We start from the raw sequence: 19,004 nt of genomic DNA on the forward strand, positions 1-19,004 counted from the left end.
CTAATTTTAGTATTAATGAAACTGCAGTCTACTTTGAGGAAAAAAATGGACTACCAAAAAATGTTATGATATTTTCAAAGTCAACATAAATGCTATGAGTACCTGCATAATAGATAGTATAGATTTAATGGAGCAGTAACATTGGGCGGTGTGATCATCGAGACACATTATCCTCCAGTGGTCTATGTGGCTCCTCTAACTGAGATTTGTTTTTCTTACAGTTTTATGGCGAAGTCCCTGAGAACAGGGTAGATGTCATAGTAGCGAATCTGACTGTCACCGATAAGGATCAGCCCCACACGCCAGCCTGGAATGCCATATACAGAATCAGTGGTGGAGACCCTGCAGGACACTTTGCCATTCAGACTGACCCAAACAGCAATGACGGCTTAGTCACTGTAGTCAAAGTAAGTGTCCCTCGGGCTGTTGCTCTCCCTGACAGCTACTCAGCAATGACCAGTGTATGTCCCTGTCTCCCCATAAATGTGCCATTGGATCTTAGGACTTTTTTCTTTCCAACAATTCTAGATGTGGAATTTATATATATATATTGGGGAGGTTTTATGTTACTGTTTTCATTTATGTGGAGGCTGAGATCCACATGGGTACTCTCGATTATCACTGGCATATGATTGTTTATAAATCAGTTTGGACAGTTTTCTCAATCTGAAGACAGGACTGGCCTCAACGATGTTAACTGTCAATTTAATTGGTATATTGGTGATATATCACATTCTGAAGTTTTGATCACCATTGATAGCTTTTAAGAGTGATGGATCACACCTGCCATCCTCATGTCTACAGCTATTAGAGTATTGGCAGGTAGCGAACTAACCAGAAAATATCACAGAAGTGAAATGGAATGAGCAGGCAAGAAGAGGGCTTATATTTTTCAAAGGTTTTGCATTTACATGACTTTTTAAATAAAATTTTCTGGACTTTAAGGAATTGGTTCTTTTGGTCATTAATTGTCAAAAAAGAAACAAATAAAACAAATGCACACTGGGAGCAAAGAGGATACTTATTCTTCAAGTGTAATAACTGCATAGCTACAGTGTATAAGTGCTTTAAAGGGAATCCTTACCTTTTAAGCATCCAGTGAGGAGATTTACTTCTTTGACTTTCACCCAAACACCCTCGATTTAAAAGTGAACCCAGATGTTTGCCTCACAGAGAAAGGTGCATTAAGGCGCCAGTTGCCAAGAATTATGTTTATGTGTGAGTAGAATAAGAAGGGGATGGAAACTTTCTGAAGGAATGTAGCTCATTCAAGAGCCCAGCCCCACAGCCCAGCTGTCGGTGTTAGATTCCCAGTTTGGCTCTTGATACCTATGTGATCGTGGCCAGCTATTTAACCTCCACAAATCTCAAGTTCTTCATGCAAAAACTGGGCTCATAACAGTACCCAAGTTAGTGTTGCTGTGAGAGATCAGTGAACTTTATAAACATTAAAGGACTGAGAACTGCACATTTACCATTTAGCATAAACAAATGTTCCATTGGGGAACACTGGTGTTTCATGTGGCTAATATTACAGTCTTATTAATACTTTCTGGTTTCTTTCCTGTCTGGTTTAAAATACTTGAGAAAGGAATGTTGAACTGGAGATTTTAGGGGAAAAAAAATCCCAAACAATGTTTTTAAGATTTAAGGCGGTCTAGGGTAAGAAATGGGTGAGTTTTGGCTTTCTTGTGAGCATCACTTCTTGATCATTCTCAAGCTCTCAAGTGCTCTTTTTTTGTTGTTCTTCCCTATTATTAATGCAAGTAATGCTTTGCACCTCCACTAGTAATGTGATCAAGGAAAATTAAAAGTAAACACCCAATCTAGTCACTTAACTCTTGGTAACATTTCTATTGACAACAGGAATCAGTAAACTTTGGAAGTTAATATTTACATAAAGGGTCATTTGTACATCGCATTTGTCTAAAGTGTTGTTCTTTGATTGGGGATTTTTACAGATCAATAAAATACCCAGAATTGATTTAGATGACAGTAGAGTATTAATATGCTAAGAGGAAAAAGAAAAAATATCGTCCACCTAAAAATAATACTGTTTTTAAAGGATGTGTGTGTGTGTGTACATGTTTTTACTACAAACTGTGTACTCCAAATTCAAATTATGGAATGCACTTTAAAATCAAATAAGTGTAACTTTATTAAAAACTTCAATTTTTTGGTTTTATTTTCTTCAATTCATTACAGATTGGTAAAAATTTTCCTAGATAAGGAATGATCTTTTTGTTTGAATATTAATTTACGCCATTATGTTCTCACTTGATCTGGCATTATTTAGTATTTTTGGTCAACAATGCTGTTTTTAAAAATATTCAAGTTTCTAGATGTACCTAAATAAATGGATCTGGGCAATAGTCATATGCATTATTTTGTACACATAAATCTTTAAGGTACCCAAATTGGGATAAATATTTCAATCATTGGTCATGCTAATGCTTCTTTTTCAGAAAGTTGAAGGGAACCTTATGGTTCAGTGAATGAAAAAAAATGTTTTAGAAATGAAGTTGATAGAGGAATGAACTGAAGAATGCAAATATTCTTATTTCCCACAAAAATATGGCTTTCTTTTTGTTTTTGTTTTTGGTTTTTTTTTCAGCCAATCGACTTTGAAACGAATAGATTATTTGTCCTTACTGTTGCTGCAGAAAATCAAGTGCCATTAGCCAAGGGAATTCAGCACCCACCTCAGTCAACTGCAACTGTGTCTGTTACAGTTATTGATGTGAATGAAAACCCTTATTTTTCCCCAAATCCTAAGATTATTCGCCAAGAAGAAGGCCTTCATGCTGGTACTATGTTGACAACATTCACTGCTCAGGACCCAGATCGATATATGCAGCAAAATATTAGGTATCAAACACTATTTATGGTGTCTTTGTCGTCTACATTATGTTTCATGCTGTGCATAAAATTTATTTAGTTTACTATTTGAGTAAGAAATTTTATTGGAGCCAAAAATACTAATTGCAAGGTAACTTAAAATTCTTGGATGAAATTTCTCCTTTAAATCAATGACTGTGCTAGATAGGAAGTGTATTAGATAGGAAATATACTCATATATTATTTGAAGAAAACAATACCTCTACCTTTTTGTTTCTTCCACCTTTCCTTTAAAAAAAAAATGTAACTTTATACCAAATATCACCAAAAGGTTGTATGGTGAATAAATGGGAAACCTTTAGAAGCTTATAACATTTCTCTCTCCTCCACTTATCATGAAGAAAAAGAAAGCTCATGCCAAATCAAGATCTAAGAGCTAATTATTTTCATCACTAACTTGTACAGTAGTTATTGAACTTATAAAACATTTCTGTAAAGATTTCCAACCTCAGCAAAATCTAATTTATCCTTCCTGATGAGGAAGTAGATGGCTGGCTGAGCACACCCCCACACAACTCTGATCCATAGCTGGTGATTATCCTTTTAAAAGTTAGCTTATATTTTATTTAACTTCTTACAGAACTACTAACAGATAACTGCATATGATTTCCGTTTCTCTAAATGTGGAAATCAAGATAGTTAAATAGTCAATTAATAGATATATTGAAATCCTACATTTTTTACCCTCAAAACATATTTTTTCCATCTCTAGATTTGTTATCTAAGCTTGAAAAGTTCACCCCATCCCAAATTCAAAAAAGTTGATAAAGCTGCTGATACAGACTCAAGATGGTGGGACTTCCTTTGAAAGAACCCTGGCCCAGTGTGGAAAATCCAAATAGTAATGGAATTATGATGGTATCTCCTGTGTGACTTCATCTCTGTCACGATAAATTTGTAAAATGTTGTAGAGTGTTCTTGATATAAAATTCAACTTCTATGACAATTTCTCTTAAGTCCTATTCATTAGGGCTGCTGCTTATTTAGAAGGTATATTTGATCTATTTTATCTACACTGTTAATACCCGTTGAAGTGGACAAGATATCTGTTCAATCCTCCTTAGCCCACAGTAGGGAGACTGTGCTCCTAGTCTTGACCCCAGACACCCATAGAAGGTTTCCAACATGCCTGACTGAACACAGCCTTTGTGTGCTTCCCATAATCACTGCCACAGAAACACTTCTCCATGTAAAAGCCCTATTTCCAAGCATCACCTACATAAAATTCAAAAGTTAATGAACTGGTTACAAATGGAATTAAAACTGTAAAATATGCTTTGTTTTTAAGTTTCATATCAAAATATTAAATCTGCACTACACTTTCCTTTTGTAGATACACAAAATTATCTGATCCTGCCAATTGGCTAAAAATAGATCCTGTGAATGGGCAAATAACTACAATTGCTGTTCTGGACAGAGAATCACCAAATGTGAAAAACAATATATATAATGCTACTTTTCTTGCTTCTGACAATGGTACGTAATTAATATTTTCACTATGTTAACCTATATATTGGTTGGAGAGAGTAGAGCCTCCTGTATACACAGGAATTGAGATTTCCTACAAAATCCAACAGTCTAGAAAATTATTTTATTACTCTAAGGTCCCACTCTTTATTTTTCATTCTCAACAGGCATTCTATGGAATTCTTGCCTGTCTTCTGTCATGAATGTTTTCAATGTTCGTACACCTTCCACGGTAGCCTGGCACTGTGATTACAAACTTTCATTGTCTTACTGCCTTGCCACACATAGATGCCTTATATCCTCAGTGGCCCCAGACATCGTATTTTTTGAGTTGGTCTTTCTATATTTCTTCTAGTCATTCTGTTAGCTGCCATTAGTATGTGTGTCTCTAGCAGTCTTTCTCTTTATAGTTCTCTTCCTGTGTCCACTGTGGACTAGAAAACTTAATTTTGTGCATAAATTGAGGTAAGTGAGTAGTGAATCTCAGGAAGCAGATTTTGGAACATATACTTTGGCGTCCTCTCCCGCCCCCTCCCCAATCTCTGCTGGGTGCTAATTGGCTGAGATTAATAGACAAACACTTTTTTCAGATGTGTAAGATAAAAGGGACTTAAGTATACCTAGTAATGGGCTTATTTTGCTTTGTTAGTGCTCAGTAGACTTGTGTTTAAAAATGCAAACTCTGGAGCTCCACAGGACCCCCTAGGTGTAGACTCCAGCTTTTCCTCCCTCTAACTGTAAGACTGGCATGAGGTTTTAAATTTATCTGTTTCCATTTTTTTGTTAAATAGAGATAATGTGATCAGTACCTAACTCATAAAGTTTTAAGGAAGATATATCGGCTTCTACATGCATACAAATTGTTGAAGCAGTGCCTGGTACAGACTAACCACTCATATGAATATTTCTATTATGTATTAAGAGTTTCAAAACTGAATCACAATGATGTTTTAAAATATCTTTAGTATCAGACCAGAGATGTTTACATTTAATAAAAATAGTAGGCTTCAATTTGGTGATCAAGATGTGCAGTTTAAAAAATATTACTTATTAATGCTTTTGGTAAGAACAGTTTCAATGAACCTTTCTGAATCCTGTATAATAAGATTTAATGATATTACTATCTGTAGTAAATCAGTGTAGTGATGGGACCAAAGCAATATTCTTTCTGATATGAGATCTCCCGTTCAGGTGTTTGGAGTTGGAACTTTGTAGGAATAGCCTCTGTCATCATACATCAAAGCACAGTATTCATATCTGTTTTGTGCTTTTTCACCATACATAAGCAGTAACTTTCTTTTACAATGGAACTTAAAGGAATACATCTTAAACCATTATGTTGAGATTTAAAGAGCCATAACATTATATGTATATATGTTGGTTGTGCATTACAACCATATTTCTCATTCAACAAGGTGTATTATTTTCTAATTGAAAGGGTGTTTGATGTGACAGAGAAGTGAGCCATTAAATCTATGTAGGTGTGATGTTTTGCAAATGCACTTGACTTTAAATCACAAGGCTGGATTTGGAGCTCTGGTTGTGCTCCTTAAAGATTGTGCAAACTCTGAGATACTATATGTTCATTGGTTTCATTATTGGTACATTGTTCTGCTGCTTACCTAGTCTATGAAGTTGTTGTAAGAGTCTAATAATACTAAATGTGATAATAAATGTGAAAGTCCCTCAAACTATTGAGTATCATGTGGTCGTGGTGGTATTGGAATATTGTAACAACCACTATATCACTCCACTTTAACTCTCCCTGCACTCATAACCATGGTATTCCTCATAGAGATTGGTAGAGCACCCTCCTCAGGATTGTGTGAGTGTGTGTGTGTGTGTGTGTGTGTGTTTGCACCTTCATAGTTGCATGACCTTGAGCAGGTTATTTAAATCCCTGGACTTCAGTACACAGAATTATTTATAAAATATTTATATATATAATTTATTGTATGTGTATGAATATTTATAACAGAAGCCAAATCACTTTGGCTCAATTATCACATAAAGTAGTAGACACCACATTTTTATATGAGAATGAGAATGGGTTTGAGGTCAGACCGACCAATCTCTGGTAACAACTTCACCATTTGTAAGATATGTGTGTGGCCATGAGCAGTTTACAGAGACTTTGGTTCTTCATCTGTTTAAAACTGCTTCATGGGATTACAATGAAATAAGTTACATGGAGCAACCTAACACAGCAGGTAGTTGGTTGATCAATAACTATCATTTATCATTTCTCTTCTCCATGGTGTTTCTTCCTGAAATAAGGTCTGTGGTTCTATGTCCCTTGTCTGTAGACTGTTTCAATAAGTCATAGCTGCATTTGAGCTTTTAAAAGCAATCTTGTGTTCTTTCATGCACACATCTTGGTTCTCCATTAAAAAAGTAGGATCTGCCAGATCAGGAGTCCTCTGACATTCCCCACAGAACCAGGAGGAGCGTGGTCTGCACAGGCCCTGAACAATGGGGACAAGGGCAGGAAGGCGTGGGATCCCACTGCAGGGACATTCTTTGCCCCCATGATCAGCTCCTGCCGAGCAGCACTGGCGTCTCAGGGTCATCCTAGGAGAGAAACAAGAAGTGGCTTTATTCTGGAAACAGTCTGCCCAGATACTGTGGCAACTAGATTTTCTCAAGGTTACCCAGTGATAAGGGCAAGAAGGCTAGAAGCTTTGAGAATTTCACCATAATTGAGACTCATTGGAGAGAATTGTTCAGCATCAGTTTGCGATTTTTCTCCCTTTTAAGGAATTCCTCCTATGAGTGGAACAGGAACTCTGCAGATCTATTTACTTGATATTAATGACAACGCCCCTCAAGTGTTACCTCAAGAGGCAGAGACGTGTGAAACTCCAGAACCCAATTCAATTAACATTACAGCACTTGATTATGACATTGATCCAAACGCTGGACCATTTGCTTTTGATCTTCCTTTATCTCCATTGTCTATTAAGAGAAATTGGACCATCACTCGGCTTAATGGTAAGAACAGGTTAATTATTTGAATATATGTGCAGTTGAGAGGTTTTGAGGCCTGGTATGAAATGTTAATTTTTGTGTGCTTCATAATCTTCTCATTAAACATATTTTAAAAGCTAGTTAAAGTTTAAATAAGATATTAAAAGCCCTTAAAGCCAAAAAAATCTTCACAATGTGGCATCGTTGTAACCTGCTGCATGCGTACTGTTACATGGTAAGTATATTCTGGAGAATGCTACGTTTTTTGTTTTTTGTTTTATCCCATAACTATCAATTTTTTTCCTTTTTCATGTAGGTGATTTTGCTCAACTTAACCTAAAGATAAAATTTCTTGAAGCTGGTATCTATGAGGTTCCCATCATCATCACAGATTCGGGTAATCCTCCCAAGTCAAATATTTCCATCCTGCGTGTAAAGGTTTGCCAGTGTGACTCCAATGGGGACTGCACGGATGTGGATAGGATTGTGGGTGCAGGGCTTGGCACAGGTGCCATCATTGCCATCCTGCTGTGCATCATCATCCTGCTCAGTGAGTACTGCCATTGTTTTCTAGATTTCAGTTCCTTCTGCTTCTAGATTTCAGTTCCTTCTGCTTCTAGGATGTTCGGCAGAGTCACTTGTTGCTATTGCGTGACAAAGTCATCGAACAACTCTCTTTGACCTTGGAGCATTTCCTTGCCAATCACATACGGGACAGCCAAGTCCATTTTAGAATGAAAAGAAAAAACAAAACAAAACCCAGAGCAGTGTTTCAAGTACTTACAGGTTTACAACAAGCCTTGTCAGCATGCTTCTTTCATGCCCTCTTACCCTTTTCTGGTGCTGATTGCTTGGGGAGCTGTAGCAAACTTTCACAGAAAAATGTTAAACAGTCTCAAGTTTGAGCACTCATCTTATGATTTGAGTATGAATTTATGGAACGTACTTGATGATTTAGGAAAATAGGTATATTGCTTTCCTTCACTTTCCTTCATATAAAGCTCAGTCAGCAACCTGCTCCAGTCAAGCGAGGATCAAGGTATTTGTTTCTGAAGGACTGAGTAAAATAGCGAGAGATTGTTCTTCACATACAGCACATTTGATAATAGAAATGATTACACAGCTCAATAAATTGTCTGTCTTTAGAGTAAGTGTAGATTAAGGAATTGCTCCTTTTTAAGGTATTTTGCGATCTTTGGTTCAATGAAATGCAAAAAATTAACCACTGGAAAGTACTTTAGGAACCACTTCTAAGCATGCAGGTTAAAAGAATAAATTGTCTGGGCCCTGTGTTTTATTGTGGAATAGCAGCAGGACTTAGTTTATCGTGCGTTCATGCTATGCACCAATCACTTCCTTGAAAATGTTGGCCATTTCTTTTATGTTTTCTCCATTTACAAGTGTTCTGGTAATTTAGATTTCTGTCCCTTTATTCTAAGCAATTACTATAGAAGTCTGAGCATTTTTTACTTCCTGTGTGGAGACTACTTTGGCTATAATTTGAAACCTGCATGCTATACTAATAATCCACTTGCTAGATTTAGCCCTGGAACAATGGCAAATGAGATCATGTTATCTGGCTTTAAAAGGAGAATATTTACTTTTATGGCCAATAATAAAAATGTGCTCCAATAGGAGTCATTAAATCTTTTGCTTCAGGATGTAAACTGATACTCTTAGATTTCAGACAGAATTTGTTACTAGATGTGCACTTGGGGATATGTTTCTATTTCAACTGAAATGTGCCAGAGATGCCAATCTTATCAAGAAAGACTTAGGTGTGATGGATTATGGCCATGAAGAAGTGGCTATGGCATTTTAAAGGAAAATGAATTGGTGCTGATTTTAACATCAACTCTCTGGGAATTTTATAGTTCTAGACCTGGCACAAAGTGTAAAGCACGAGAAAGCCTAATGTTATTTCAGTGCTCAAACTAATTCCCCTAGCCTTCTTAGTTGAAGCATGCAGTTTGATGTGGAAAGAAACACAGAATAGTGAGACAGAAAAACACTGGCCTCTGGAAATTAAAAAAACAAACCAAAAAAACCCCTCAGAATCCAGTTCCAATTTACCACCCAAGCTATCTAAGCAAGCCTTGTCCCCCTGGAGAAGTGCCATTTTCTGAGAACTTGGGAATCTAATGATGACTGACCAACCTGAATAAAACAGCAAATGACAATGTAACTTGCTGGTGTTTTGTGTCTTTAGAATTTACAAAGCACTCTATTAAGCGCATCTACCTTCTAGCAACCCAAAGTGAAGATCAAATTTTCCCCATTGTGGATGGTAAAACTGAGGACAAGGACATTCGCCCAGTGAGTTTGGAGGAAACCAGGGACTGAAAGCCAGTCCTTCACACTCTAGACCCAGTGCTTGGGCCTGCTTTGTCCCCTCTCTTATTGTGAGGCCAGGCATAGATAACAGCGAGAAACATGCATTACAAGCGCTTGACCCATATAAGTATACATTATTAGTGCTGAATACTATGATTAGATAGGTCAGGTTTTAAACATGACAATATTGAGTATTTTTACTCTTTGCTACCTAGTCCTCGTTCTGATGTTTGTGGTGTGGATGAAACGCCGGGATAAAGAACGCCAAGCCAAGCAACTTTTAATTGATCCAGAAGATGATGTCAGAGATAATATTTTAAAATATGATGAGGAAGGTGGAGGAGAAGAAGACCAGGTGAGCAATATTTTAAAACTGTAAAAGGAAATTTTATGATCATGTAAATTAAAGAGTGCAAAGTGTTATTATGTGCCATAAGAAAATGACTTCAGATTTCCTTTCTGTTTTCACTTACTTGGTGAATTCTTTGCTATGAATGTGTTATGCATTTCTTGAATTTTTTTCAAAGTATCAAATATCATTGTGTTTATTTTGTAAGAAAATCATTAACATTGTCTCAAGAAGCCTAGGATTCAAGCCCAATTCCAGTTATATTTGTACTAAAAAAATTTTTTTTCACCTGAGTGTGCTCAAGCCTGTAATCCCAGTTTGGAAAGGCCAAGATGCAGAGATTGGAAGCCGAGGTGCAGGGATTGCCTGAGCCCATGGGTTTGAGAACAGCCTGGGAAACTTGGCAAGACTTCATCTCTACAATAAATCAAAAATTAGCAGGGCATAGTAGCGCACACCTGTAGTTCCAGCTACTTGGAAGGCTGAGGTAGAAGGATCACCTGAGCCCAGCAGGTCAGTGCTGGGGTGGCCGTGAACGTGCCACTGCACTCCAGCCTGGTAGACAGAGTGAGGCTCTGACTCAAAAAAAAATTTTCTTTACACTTTTTCTTCGTTTCTATATAAAAAATAACTAAAAGTAGCTTCTACACTGGGATCTAGATATTTATATATATGGTGGAAAAACTGCTAAGACTGTTCATTCCACAGACATTTACCAAGTGAATTCACTATTTAAGGCACTTAATCTCTGAAGATACCTTGGTAGGCAGAGTTATCAGATATCTGCCCACAAGAATCTTAAATCTTTGAGAAATATTTGAAGCTAGAGACAACATCTACTTTATCTTTGTATCTGTAGTGACTGTCATGGTGCTTGGCTCATAGTGGTTGTTCAGTAGATGTCAGAATTCCCTTCTGGCTATTAAATAAGTGAGCTACTGTATCACTACATCCAAAGGGGACTGCATACCTCTTCAAGGATGAGAATGACCAATAAATGGAAAACAAAGATCTCTATCTGCTCGGAAGCAACATTTTAGAAGTTATCATAGCTGACTTTTATGAGTGCTGTATATGGTATGCCAGGCATTCTGCTAAGTACATTAAGTGATGCCATCTCTTAAATCTCTAAAACCTGTGATACTGATGCTGTGACTATCTTCACTTTAGTAGCAAAAAACCAAGTCTAAGGATGACTGGATTCTGCAGTTATGCACCTAGGAAGTAATAGGTACAGGATTTGAGTGCAGATCTGTCTGATGCCACAGCCTAAACTAACTACTCTGATTTAGTTCCTCTTGAATTTATATGGACGATGTTAACGTAAGCCATGAGAAATTGCTATGACAGGCAATTCTTGGATATATTTGCTAATCATATCATTTCTATTTACTAATGCAAATGTCAAGGATAGTAGTCCAAAAAAGAACCCAGAATTCTTGGGCTTTGCATTATTATCAGTAATTTAAAATGTATCTCCTTAAGCATATACGTAGGCATTAGTGATAGGGCTGTTAATTGAATAAAAACAGTTTTTCTCCCTTCTTTACTTTTTGTTTTACAAAGCACATTCATGCCCATTATTGTTTAATCTTTGTAGCAACCCATTAGAATTTTTCATTTGCAAAAAGTTGCATGATTTGCTTTTGGAGTTTGTAACTGGCATAGCCAGGACTCAAGGCCTGAGCTTCTGATTCCTGGTTCTGTGCTTGGTTTGCTATACCTCAACTCCCTCTCATTTAGAAGAGATGCATATTTAAAATATGTTGAAAACTTGACTCATGTGTGTAATGCTGTTTTGAATACTGACTAATTAAAGTGGTTCCATAAATATACCTTAGGGTGTTTTACTTATAAATGTCTTTGAATATTAAAATTCATGTTTGGCTTAATCCTTTAATTAATCTATCCTTTAGTCTCCTAGGCTATGCTCAAGATCAAGAAATGTATAGTGATCACATTCTCTCTTAAATCTTCTATTTCCACTATTTTATTTTTCATGTCACTGTGCATAATTTTCAAGGGATAAACCTAAATTTAACTCAATATGGCTTTAGTAATTAGTAATAACTGAAAGACCACTAGTAGTAACTGGATGCTGCACAAAATTGGAGACCCAGAGGCAGGAACCAGGTAGCTCTCAGCATCTTAGGGACTAGACAGGGGTGGTTGATGTCATCTAATCTGAATCTTTCTCCCATCTCCCCTCCAATCCCATCAAGAAATTGCTTAATAAGACTTTATTGTTGTGGTTATTTTAGGAAAGACTTATTTCATCTATTGACTTTGTCTACTTAAAATTCATGTTTGAGATCAAGTGGTAGAACGTATTGACTACACGATTTGTTAAAATCAGCATTATAATTTTCAACCAGTTGTTTTCCTGACCTCTGAACCCCAGCCACTCTTGGACTTGAACATAGTGCTTCCGAACCAATTTCCCCACAGTCCAAAGATTTTTCTGGAACTTTCTTTGTACTCTGTGGCTATTTTTAAAAATTTTGTTACTGATCTTCCTTTGGTGTCTTTTTGTGTTCTCTGGGTTCTTTGATGGCATTTTATTCTTAATGAAAAGCCTCTCCCATCTCTGATCCTCAGTTGTGATTTCCATAAGCAGTTCTCATTATAGGCAACTAAAAAAATTTAATTTTTACCTTCGAACAATAGAATAAAATATGTGATTAGGAATACTGCACCAGGGATTTTGTGTCTACCCCAAAGTGGTTCATGAAATCCTTTCTCTTATCCCCATCTCCAAGGCCTCTCCCTTTATTTACCTCCATCCTGCAAGGGCTTCCTAACAGGTGTCCTGTCTCTGCTTTAACCCCCGCACCCACTCCTGGGAATTTGCCAAACCCAGATTTCTTTCTTAGCATGCCAGCTCTTTGACCCTGCACCCAACCTTTGGCATAGCCCCTTATATACTAGGGAAAGGCCCATGGGAAAGAGTGAGTGGGGGAGAAGATTCCCTCAGGCTCAGAATCCATCAAGCCTGTCCAATTGTGGTGACTAAAGTTTTCTTCAAAATTTGGGTGATTTGTCCTTATGTTTTTTAATGGCAAGTTTCTTTCTTCTTCTTCTCACTCCTCCTCCAGGGATAAAAGCAGCTGTGCGTCTTCTTTCTCAAGAACGGTCTTACCGGTTTCTATATTTTCATTTAATTAGGCCTCATTTTGTTTTCAGCTGTCTTGTTGCTTCAAAAAGCTGTGATCTGGTAACTTATCTGATTTGTTCTTGGCACGACAGCATGAATAATAGTCTCACGATATTCTAGATCCCAACCTAACCAGAAGGCTTCCTACAGACTTAAGAGTGTAACCACCACTCATGTCTGCAAAGAACATTACCAGCACCCTAGCAGCTTCTTTTGTACCCTGCTACAGGCAGTATGCCCTCTGCCAAAAGGAGCCAATCTTTTTTATTCCTATCACTATAGATTAGCATTCCCTGTGAATGCTATGTAAATAGATGTCGTAGAGTAGTCACTCTGTGCACTTAGCTTCTGTTACTCAACATCATACCTGTGAGATTCATCCATGTTGTATATAGAAGTAGCTCATTTTTGCCATGGCTGAACAGGATTCCATTGTAAGAATTAATCACGTTTCATTTATTCATTCTTCCATATTTGGATGTTTGAGTTTATCCAGTTGGGTTATGATGACTAAAACTGCTGTAAACATTTGTGTGCACATGTTCTGGTGCATTTTGGCTGGTGTGTGCACAGGAGTTGAATTTCTAGGTCAGGGAGTGTGCATGTGTGCAGCTTGAGTGGAACCCCACCAGTTTTCCAAAGTGAGTGTACAGTTGGCCCACCTCTCCTCCCCACTGTGGTGCATGAAAGTTCTAACCGCCCCCATCCCCTCATCCTCACTGGCATTTGGATTTTTTCTGTCTTTGTAAACTTTGGCTACTGTGATATGTGCTTCATTAGGATTTAATTGGGGTATTCCTTCTGACTTATTTACCCTTTTGATAATTTCTTTCATAAAGTTTCTGTTCAGCTTGTTTGTCTACTTTTTTGGAGGATTGTCTTTTACTGATTTGAAAGAGGTCCATTTTTATTATAGAAACTTGTTCTTTGTCAGATAAACATATTGGAAATATCTTCTTTCTTTCTGTAGCTTGCTTTTTTATTCTCTTAACAATGTCTTTAGACGAACAGAAGTTTTTATTTGTAATATTGTCCAGTTTATCAATTTTTTCCATTGTGGTTAGTGCTCTCGTATCTTATTAAAAAAAAAACAGCAACTTTGTCTCAAGGTAATAAAGCTCAAAAAAAAGTAATATTGTCTCCTTGAAGCTTTACTGTTTTACTCATCGTTTAAGTCTATGATCTTCCAGTAACTGATTTTCATTTGGTATAGGATATGGATCAGGACTTTTTTGTTTTCTTTCTTTATGAATATCTACCATGCTTTACTAAAAAGATGACCTGTCACTGCTGCATTGAAGTGAGTGATTCATTGTCATAAAGCAGGTGATTATCTGTATGTGACTCCATGGGTTAGCTTCCTGATGCTCTATGCTGAACTACCATTCTATCTGCCTATTATTGGGCCAGTCTTGTGTTGTTGTAATTACCATAGCTTTCTAATATCTTGATATATGATAGGCTGTAAGTTTTTTGACTGTATTCTTGAAAATTTTTTTGAGATTTATTTTTTCTCTAACATTGTTTCCTTAAAAAAAGCGAAATCATTTATTTGATTATCTAGTTTTTAAATGTGTTTAATCCAAGTACTTTGCTTTCTAAATGCTTGTTATTGTTTTAAATCTGAAAATCATGGTAGTTTCTGAGAAGTTTGGCTTTGTGAAATACACAGTATTCTATTTTCCCTAATTCACATGTAGCTCCTTGTTAGAAATTCCGTTTCTTTGTAGTGTGCAGTAAGCTGTTTTGGTAATGGAAAATGATTCATAATTTGTATTAGTTCTTTTGAAGACATTATCCTCTTGCAACAATGGGCCTCAGAAACGGGACTGGTGCCATGCTGCATTCTGGACAAATTTTAGTTGATTTTTATTACACATAGCTGGTGTTTTACAGAGCATGTTTCTTACCTTAAGGTGTGGATGGGGCTCGGGCCACAGTAGGTGGATATGGCTTGTGAAAATAAGGGGCAGGTTTGATCTGCTTCATGTCTCAGCTGGACAGTCGCAAAGAATCAATTTTGCTGTTGCTGAATTGTATTGCATTGTAAAAATGAACCACATTTTATTTATCCAGCTTTAAAACTTGGCTAGGTCTCAGAGGTCAGCTTAGGCAGTTGGTGGGTGCCAGATAATGACTATGGTTGGTGCAAGGGCAGGTCTATAGCAGCAGTCTCCAGAAGATTAGCCCGAAACTGGCTCAGCCAATATTCTTGTTCTTCCTGCCAAGACAAAGTATCCTTCTTACCAACAGCTAACTGATTAGAAAGAAAAAAAAGCAAAATAGTTCCTTACCAATAGTAGTTCTTATCTTCCCTGCCTTGATTGGCATCTCTATCTGTTTAAGTTCTATGTCACGGCACAGGTTACTAATTTCTTTAACAAAATGTCTGAGAGGAGCCTAAGAAAAGAAAGAAACCAACCCTACATTCTTTTTTCTTTTTTCTTGTCTTGCATATAGAAGACACTTACTACAGCTTGTGGATATTATGCTGTGGTATCAATTATCAGGAGGCCCTGTTGGACCCATATTTGAAACTAGCATTAGATATGTTCTGATGAGAGTGTTATCTTCGCACAGCGCTGTAAGCTATTGAATAGACACTTTAGTATCATGCCCAGTCTCTCTTCAGAGGGCAAAGTTCCTTTATCTGCTTCACTGCTGTAATCAGCAGGGCTTTTTGACTGGTTAGTAAGGCATGTTTAATTATCCTCATTAGTAAATGTCCTTCAATGCCTTTTTGGCCAGTGTGGTTGGTTGTAGATACTGTATCACTTTCAATGATCTTTGCATCTGGTTCCTTTCCTATAAGCATCACTAATAAAATCTGGATGAATATACAATGTAGCTGATAGCATACTTTCCCTGGGACTATTCCCTTTTTAGCCCCAGGGTAGGAAGCAGAAACCGTTAGCTTTCTGCTCTTTAAAGCTTAGATTTAATTACAGACATTTATCCTGTGTGCATTATGTTTACAGCACTCTCGGGTGCTCACTTTAAACAACCTCTACCACTTGATATTATGTAGCTTTATTCTCTGTAATAATAGCAAAGGCTATTGTTTGGCGCACCCTATGTGTTAGACACTATACTAAGTGCTTTTCATGCATTATTTCATTTGCCCCTCACAGTCATCCAGCAAAATATTAATAGAAGGTAGCCAACTGGGGATTAAATCCTTGTCTACCTGAATCCAAAGAAGAAGAGGATGTCTGCTATATCTTATATCATCCTTGACAAGGCTTATGCTTAACCAAGGAATTAAAACACTGCCTTTCCAAACACCATTCAAATTTATAAGAGGGCTCTTCCATCCTTGAAGTAGACCCTGGGACACCCAGCAGCTTCCTCTGCTCCAAAATTTGACTAGAAAATTTACCATTCCCAGGGTCTGTGAAAAAAAGAGCTACTACTATTCATCTTGAGGGGTTTCACAAATGACAGTCAGTAGACCCTGGAACCCTTTAAGACCAGAAGTGGTAGCCCAAGGGCAGGGCTTGTTGTCTCCACAGACAAGAATAAACTCAGTAGAGATGTGGGACAGAGCAAGTAATGACAGAAAGGCTGAATGTCTTCTTAAAGATTCCATGTCAGTGTTCTCTTGATCATTCTTAGATTCTTGACCCTTGTCATCCACTGTGTCCCATGTCGGTTTTCACTTGCTGAGAGTAGCATCACAGTTGGTTCCATTTTCTTCTCTCAGCTACTTCAGAAAAGGTCCAGAGAACACTATGGGTTTTACATTCCAGGACTGAGAAGACTCTGCCTTAATTCCCGAATGCGGTTGTTGTAAGTTTTAGAGACTGACTAGGGGCTAGTTTTTTGGTATCGAAGTTACTTTCTCTCAGAGAAAGTACCACGGTCTGTCTGGGATGCTGTAACAAATACTGTAAACTGGGTTATACATACCAGAGGTTTATTTCTCAATTCTAGATACTGGAAAGCCCAAGATCAGGGCACCAGCAGATTCAGTGTCTGCTGAGACCTTGCTCTGTGCTTCATACAAGGTTGCCTTTTTACTGTGTCCTCACATGGTGGACTGGGTCAACAGGCTCCTTTGGTCTTCCGAAAGGGAACTAACCCTGTCCATGAGGGCTCCATCCTCTTGATCTAATCACTTCCTACAGGTCCCACCCTTAATACTGTGGCATTGGGGATTAGGTTTCAACATAGGAATCTTGAGAAGACAAACACATTCAGACAAGAGAAGAACCTAATACCACCAACCCTGATGATTTGGGGGACATGTCCAAAAGATGGATTCTGTTTCACTTTAAAGTCACTGTTCATAAACTGGGAATCTGTTCATACATAGTTCACAGTTGTGTTTTACTTAGCTTGCAGAGTTCAAAAATTGAAAATATTCACATAAAATTCTTGTTTCCCAATTCTTTACAAAAAATGGAAAAGTCTAGAAACATGGCCTGCGTTCTGACATGAAAACAACTGTTGGAAACTAAATAGAGGTTTTCCTTCTTAAAGCTGAGCAAACATGCTTCAGTAATTTTTTTCTTTTTCTATAACAGACCAGTTTTATTGATTTATTTTATCAGGCTTTGCTTTATAGATACTTATTTTTGCAGACCCTGATTAAGTTATACAGTATTAATTAGATTGTGGATGAACAAAAGTAGAATTATACAAGGAGGAGGTAGCTTTCTAGGGCAGCTTTCTGTAGTACTGGAATAAAGAGAGAGGGAGAGAGGATTAGCCACACAAATATATTTAGCTAGATGTATTAGCTAAAATAAGCTGGTTTCTGTAACAGACTCTAAAATTTCAGTGACCTAAGTGGAGTTGAAATGTATTCTTGCTTTCATAACAGAATTGAATTTCAGATCATGAATGTCTGGGATGGAGAAGGCAGTTGTGCTCTGCTCCACACAGTCATTCAGGGGCCTAGAATATCAGTGGCTCTTCCATCTTCCTACATTTGACATCCAGGATCACCCCAGCCATACAAACATACATCACAGGGCATGGAGGATGATCTGTCGGAGTATTTTATGCACCAGGCCTTAAGTGACACACATCACTTCAACTTTCAATTCCCTGGGAAATATCCTTAGCAGTGTGTCTAGGAAAGGAAAATAAGTGGCTTTGGTGATCCGCTGAAAGTCTCCACCACACTCGTGTTTGGTAATTGTAGAGAATCTTCCCAGAGATACTGTGAGAACAGCTTTTACCCCACACACAATAAGTTGCATTGTTCTAACCAGTCCAGTTATGCTGGGGGGAGTGGATTCCTGGATACAGAAGAGATAGAGTAGTAGGTACAGTTCATGACATGAAACTCTGTATAGGCATGAAAAACATTATGTAAGGCCCACCAAAAACCAGGGAAGGAAGCTTTCCTTTAGTTGGAGAAAGTTTCCTGTACTTTCTGTGATACTGAAGTCTTATTGATGAAGATCTAGCACTGGCATGTATAAAGAATCACATGTAATTTCAGGACAAAGAGACTCATGATAGGAGCTCCCTTTAGAGGCTTAGGTTTCCAGAACCCACAAGTTATAGGTGTAATTGCCTATGAGTGTCAATTGACGTTTTACCAAAAAAAATTGATTTTTTATATCTCTGGAGTCTTGATACAGAAAGCACATTCGGCAGAGTTCAGGTGCCTGAGATGGGGTGATAGTCCACAGTTTCTATGACCTTGGATTTGGCTTTTAGACATGGGGACTTGGAGGGTTGTTGACTTAGTTATTCTTATTACTCCTCCACTTTGCATTTTAAACTGCAGACAGATTGAACTGCCTGTGCTTTGACACCTGTACCATGCTATTTCATGCTTTCTTGACTTAGTCTGTCTCTTAACCTGCCTAACTCTATTTA

The 19,004-nt window shown here is 37.6% G+C and overlaps 1 protein-coding gene across 3 annotated transcripts in view; it reads left to right on the forward strand.

The window, feature by feature from the left end:
* CDH2 (cadherin 2) overlaps positions 1-19,004 on the forward strand; it is a 208,472-nt gene that overhangs the window by 166,819 nt on the left and 22,649 nt on the right. For all 3 annotated transcript variants that reach the window (XM_021719311.1, XM_021719313.1, XM_021719312.1), the window contains 6 exons: positions 222-407; positions 2,615-2,868; positions 4,232-4,374; positions 7,123-7,356; positions 7,649-7,882; positions 9,882-10,021. In XM_021719311.1, the coding sequence (XP_021574986.1) occupies positions 222-407; positions 2,615-2,868; positions 4,232-4,374; positions 7,123-7,356; positions 7,649-7,882; positions 9,882-10,021 (1,191 nt within the window). The remainder of the gene's footprint in view (positions 1-221; positions 408-2,614; positions 2,869-4,231; positions 4,375-7,122; positions 7,357-7,648; positions 7,883-9,881; positions 10,022-19,004) is intronic.

This window comes from Carlito syrichta, unplaced genomic scaffold (assembly GCF_000164805.1).
Source record: "Carlito syrichta isolate Samal-C Ts95f unplaced genomic scaffold, Tarsius_syrichta-2.0.1 Scaffold314393, whole genome shotgun sequence".
NCBI lineage: Eukaryota > Metazoa > Chordata > Mammalia > Primates > Tarsiidae > Carlito > Carlito syrichta.